The sequence below is a fragment of the Rhinolophus ferrumequinum genome, chromosome 22 (genome assembly GCF_004115265.2).
Source record: "Rhinolophus ferrumequinum isolate MPI-CBG mRhiFer1 chromosome 22, mRhiFer1_v1.p, whole genome shotgun sequence".
Lineage (NCBI taxonomy): Eukaryota > Metazoa > Chordata > Mammalia > Chiroptera > Rhinolophidae > Rhinolophus > Rhinolophus ferrumequinum.
This window is the reverse complement of record NC_046305.1, coordinates 31,383,228-31,389,227: the sequence shown is the minus strand read 5'-3', so window position 1 is coordinate 31,389,227 and position 6,000 is coordinate 31,383,228. Positions and strand designations below refer to the sequence as shown.

Here is a 6,000-nt window from a genome sequence, read left to right as displayed (position 1 = left end):
AAATTGGTAACTCACGCTTTCTGACATTTTCTTAGCCCTGTGATTTCTTCTGATAGGATTGGCTCTCTTAGGGCTGCGGGTGAAACGTGCCTGCTTGTGTTCTGCTGAGGCAGATAGTGAGGACATGCACTGGGTGTGCTGCACCCATAAAATGAAGTCTACTTGCTTATCATGCCACAGTGACTAATGTTTCCAGAAACTGCTCTGTAAATCCCTTTCCTAAAGGAGACTTTGGAGCTCAACTAATTCAGCGGTGCTGTTTAAGAAAAAAGTGGTAATTTGCATTTGTTTAAGTAGACTAAGGTGACAAGCTCTTTCTTGCCATCTTGGAAAAGGGATTTAGGGAAGCCTTCAATGCACTGCCTGTTAGGAGAGTAATTCTGTTACCTGCTCATCTACCTGAAACGCACCTGCCAGTCAATATGTTAAATGTTCCTATTTGTTTAAAGCTGTAAAAAGAAAAGGCATCTGGGGGGTGGGGGGTGGGAGATGAGGGTGAGGGGGATCAAATATATGGTGATGGAAGGAGAACTGACTTCCGGGTGTGAACACACAATGGGATTTATAGATGATGTAATACAGAATTGTACACCTCAAATCTATGTAATTTTACTAACAATTGTCACCCCAATAAAAAAAAATAAAATAAAAATAAAAAAAAAGGCATCTCCCACCTTTCTCCCCTCCCCCCCACCCCACACATACAACCCCTCTTCTGCCATTGAATCTAAATCTCTGGGGATGGAATCCAGGCAGAGTATATAAACCTTCCTCCAGGTGATTTTTGGGTGGGGTAGTGGTTGAAATCACTTCTCAAGAATGTTTGTTAATTTTTAAGAGGTAGCCTTGTACTTTTAACAAACTTGAGGCAGTCAGTCGCGGGTCGTCAGCCGTTCACTGACCCAGGTGGGAATCGAACTGGTGACCTCGGTGTTAGGAGCATGGCACTCAAACCACCTGAGCCACCGTGCCAGCCGACAGTTCTGGTTTAATTGTCACAAAAACTAAGAATTGTTACAACATATTAGCACGTTCCCAGAATTGGATGAGTCAGGAAAAGTCGTGCTCTGTACTAGGGCAGCATTCCAGAGATTTCTTCTAGGGTTTATTTACTAGTTGTCAGTGAGGGGTGTGCTTTTCACCAGTGCCCTGAAATGAGTGTTTACACAGTGTGCTTTTTTGTTTTTCTTCTTTCTTTGTTTTTTTTAAGGAGGGTGCAGCTCACAGTGGCCCATGCAGGGATCAAACCAGCAACCTTGGTGTTTATCAGCCCCTTGCTCTAACCAACTGAGCTAACCGGCCACCCTTATACAGTGTGCTTTTTAACTGATGCATATAAACAAGGTCGTAAAAGGCTTTTCTGTCCCAGTAGGTACAAAAACTTTGATGGTTCTAGTATTGTAACATGGCCAAACAATAAGGACCAAAAGAATGAAGAAGAATAGGGTCTATTGGGCTTTATCATTTATTCTGTGACTGTCTCTCTTAGAAGAAGGAAACTTTTTCCAGGTACAAATTCTAACAGGTGCTTATCTCACAATGGGTCGGAGTTCTCTTCCTTCTTCATTCCTTAAATTCTCTTCTCTCTGTGCCCTTGCATTATTTAATTTGTTCATCCTTTTAACAAAACTCTGAAAAACAAAGAATGAGTTAGACTATATGTGTCTACATTGTTGACAACAATTTACTTGGCCTTATCATTTTGGAGACTTGAACCCTAAAAAAAGTTTCCCCTGTCGAATCCAGATTTTATACTGGATTTTTAATCAGAAAAGTGTAAATCAGAAAAAGAAGACCTGGTTCGCTTCCTACCACCACCAGAAATATTTCTTGAGAGTATGTACAAACAAGGAAAGTGTTATTACATTTTTATGTTTTATGTGGAGAAGGATGAGGACACATTACTTATAAAACTATAGAAGTGCTTGTTGAACTTCAGTGCCTGGCTGAACGGAAGAGTGCTTTGAATGTTTTATTCAAAAGCAAAAGAGCTTTAATACCTGTTTTATTACAACAGAATGTAAGAAAATTATTAAAATGTCACTTGATCCAGACAAAGGAAAGGGAAGAGAGACTTTATACAGTTGTTAAAATATCCCTGTCTACATAGGATAATGCAAATTAACAATTGTGTCACAAAAGCTGTTGGAAACAGCTGCCTGCTATTTCCAGACAGAGGCAGCATGGGGCTCCACTAAGGGTGTGTCTTTTCTTGTGGTAGTGTGCCTGGGTTACTAAAGGGCTTGCGATCACAGATCTGCCCATACTGGCACAGATAGAGATTAGTCTTCACTGAAGTGTGTGCCCCCTAACAGACAATGAGTATGACATGACACTTGGGGATGCAAAAATGCTTTAGAAAAAGATAGACTGTTAAACCTCCAGACCACCTGAAAGGCCAGACCAAGCCCTTGGCACTAAAGGGACTTGGACTGCTACTGTGTCCACAACATCTCCTACCCAACGTCATTTAGTCAGTGTTAATTGTCAGCTTCACTTGTCTCAGAACACAGCTCCTATCTGACTCTCAGAACATTCAGGCCATGTGAGAGAGCTCAGAGAGCCCCAGGAAGAGAAAATGAGGCTCTGCAACACTTTCGTGAGGATGGAGACTGCCACAGAAAATGAAACGCTTGCTTACCAAAAACTCTTGGTCCATAAAGTAGGGCTTTTCTGGTGATCCATCATTTGTTTCCAGATCAACAGCAAAAACATAGGAAAAGTGAATCCAGCACAGTTTCAAACACAGATAAAAAGCTATGGGCCACTAGGTAGGCAAAAAAAGTTACCAATAGCAGTGGGATTGCCCACAATTGGAGCACTCGGTGATAGTTAAATGCCATCAGTCCTCCAAAAACAGTGAAACACACCACTAACACCTGTCAAAACAAGAGTTTGTTGCAAATCTTTATAAACAGGTTGGTTAGAAATTGTAGACAAGACTGTCAGTTACCATAGTTTCATATACATATGTGTGTGTGTGAGTGTTTGCGGGTCCCCCATTATACAGAATGCTTGTCAGAAAATTTGGTGCAATGAAATAGAAAGAAGAAAAAACTGAAAAGCTCTGATACCAAAAAAACCTAATTAATTTGGAGGGTGGGAAGAGTATATGTACTTTCATTCTATCTGTGCCTAGTTTTTGTATTTATGTAGATGTAATGATACCTCACAAACTTGTTATTGTTTTTTCCCTTACCACCAGAATAAGCATCTTCATTTAAAAACTTTTTTACAAATGCCATTTTTACAATGTGCAACAAATCCATTGAGTGGATATACCGTGTTTCCCCAAAAATAATACCTAGCCCGACCATCAGCTCTACTGCACCTTTTGGAGCAAAAATTAATATAAGACCCAGTCTTATTTTAATTAAGACTGGGTATAATATATCATATCATATCATATATAATACTGGTCTTATTTTAATATAAGACTGGGTTTAATGTAATACAATATAATATAATATAATGTAATGTAATATAATGTAATGTAATATAATATAATGTAATATAATGTAATACCGGGTCTTATGTTAATTTTTTCTCCAAAAGACGCATTAGAGCTCATGGTCCGGCGAGGTATTATTTTCGGAGAAACACAGTAGTGTAGTTTAATATGTGATTTTTTTACCCTGGGGATTAAACAGAAGGGCTTTCCAATGCTGGTGTGGGGAGATAATAGGATTATTCCAGGCTTTGGCTATATGCAATTATTATATTTCCAGGAACAGGATTACAGGCCAGGATGTACCTAATTCCTTATCAGACAAAATGGAGCCCATCTGGAGTCCACATTGCCCTTGGATATCTAAAAGATGGACATGACTTTCTGAATGCTACTTTATTCAAACAAAGACTCACTGGTTTCACATGCTCATTAGAAGCTCATTAGCAATTATGTGTTCCTTATGGGGCATATAAGAAAATGGATTATTGCCTAAAATAAAAGACAAATCTGTTACAAAGATGAAATGCCATACCAAAAATGTTTGGAACTAGTTATTAGAAGATGCATCACCTATAATCCTACCAAACTAATGTAAACAATGTTATCCACTTAAATACAATTAAAACTTAGATTATTTTGGCTATTTTGAAAGGCATAATCAGTTTGTGCTTCCAGAGCTACTGTCACATGGAAAGTCTCTAGGACCCAGCTGAACCTCAAAATATTTGCGCAATTAATACACATCTGTGAAATCCAAGTATGTTATAACTTGCTACTAACAACAGATAACTATGATATTCCCCAGAGACACACCAAATGCCACAGAAGCCAAAAATGTTAAATAAGAAGCCAAGAGTCCCCATATTTGGCATAGGCCAGGTCACAACTGGAGACTGAGATCTTGTTTTCTCTGGGGCACCAGCAAAGACCCCATATTCATGTCCTATTTGGAGAAATGGTTGGAAGAAGCAAGGATATCTAGTTTGGAACAGCAAAGATGGGGCAGGAGGGGCAGGATTTTCATAGTCAAGAATCTAAAGGGCAGTCAAGTGGAAGTGGGATCAATTGAGGCATCCAGAATTAGGCCCAGTGGGTGACAATCACATGGAAAGGCACATTGTGGCATAGTATAAAGAACCTTCAACTTAAAGCTTGGGCAAGGTGGGGCTGGAGCACCACTTTCATCAATATTCCAGTTCCTCTTTCCTACAAGCTAGAAAGGGCATGTGTTATCTTTAGTTTATAGATAGGAAGACTGAGGTTTGGTGTTAAAGATCGCAACTTCAGGGTTTGCCCTTCACACCATGAGATGTTGAAGCTCCAAGATGCTCCTTTGCTCTGCCAGACTACAGACAGTTCCTTGAAGAAAACTATTCAGAGGACAACAGGAATGTAACCTTGGCTCCATTTGGAAAAATCAACAATTCTGTCTACTTATGGACTTAATGACATCACATAATGCAAACATTCTATCAGGTTTCAATACTATTTCCATATATTTTATGACATCCCCCCCAAAAAATTATCCATTTTCTGAGGCTGGTATTATTTTCATTTTAGATACGAAACAGTGGGACTCAGAATGGTAGAGAGAATAGATCATAGATAAGAGAGTGAGACTAGAATTCAAAGTCTAGCTCTACCTATTGTGGACACATGGACGACTTACTAAAACTCAGTTTCCTCAGCTGCAAAACAGGAATAGCTCACAGCGTTGAGGATTAAACGAGACAAGTAAGCACAGCATCTACCGTAGAGTAAGCACTCAAAAAACATTCATTTTCATTCCAAGCCTTATTGTATGACTTCATTTTAGGGTCCCAAGTTCCTTCATTTATTATTTTAGTGACGACTTCTCACCTTCCCTAGAAAAATTATGAAGTCTCCAAAGCAGTTAACAGATGTGAAATGACTTGAATTCTTCGATAAGAGTTTGAGTGCATCTTTTGCTGATGTACAAAAGTCTGTCCCATTAATGGCCGTGGCAGTATATGCATTCTGAAACCAAAGACAATAGATTAAAAGATGATGATTCTTATATTGTTTTAAAGACAATGACAATATTTGTAAAAGAAAAATGATTACTATAAACCCCTAATAAATCATTTCATTTTATAGTCCCTTCCAGTCTGATTATATACATATATATTTCATAGTTGGAGTAAACGGAAAAGAGAAATTAGTACTTTTGGTCAGTATGGTGGATTGAACATCCCACTACAAACACATGGAAAATGAGGAGTAAAGTATAAATTATTTTTTAACACACAGCAGAGTTTGAGGACAGAAAAGGAAGTTTAGGTGCTAGAAACAAAGCAGACCCTAGTGGCTGGTGAAAGAACTGAACCCAAGGGCTCAATAAGCATGGAATCACTAAAGGCTCTCTGGATGGGGGCTGGGGACTTAATTCCCTCTGGGTAAGAGACGATGCTCAAGCCCTGCACAAATTCAGGATTTGTACTCAGTTCAAACTCAAGCAACCATCCCAGGAAAATGGTAAAGAAGTACACCACCTGCCTGGGACCACTATGGTCCAGAGGGGCAAAGAA

At 39.1% G+C, this 6,000-nt stretch overlaps 1 protein-coding gene across 1 annotated transcript in view; it reads right to left on the bottom strand.

The window, feature by feature from the left end:
- Positions 1-1,529: 1,529 nt before the first annotated feature.
- The window catches only part of SLC44A3 (solute carrier family 44 member 3), an 86,601-nt gene continuing 82,130 nt past the window's right edge, over positions 1,530-6,000 (bottom strand). Inside the window, 4 exon segments of the mRNA XM_033092098.1 lie at positions 1,530-1,631; positions 2,642-2,710; positions 2,712-2,879; positions 5,312-5,449. Of these exon segments, the coding sequence (XP_032947989.1) occupies positions 1,530-1,631; positions 2,642-2,710; positions 2,712-2,879; positions 5,312-5,449 (477 nt within the window).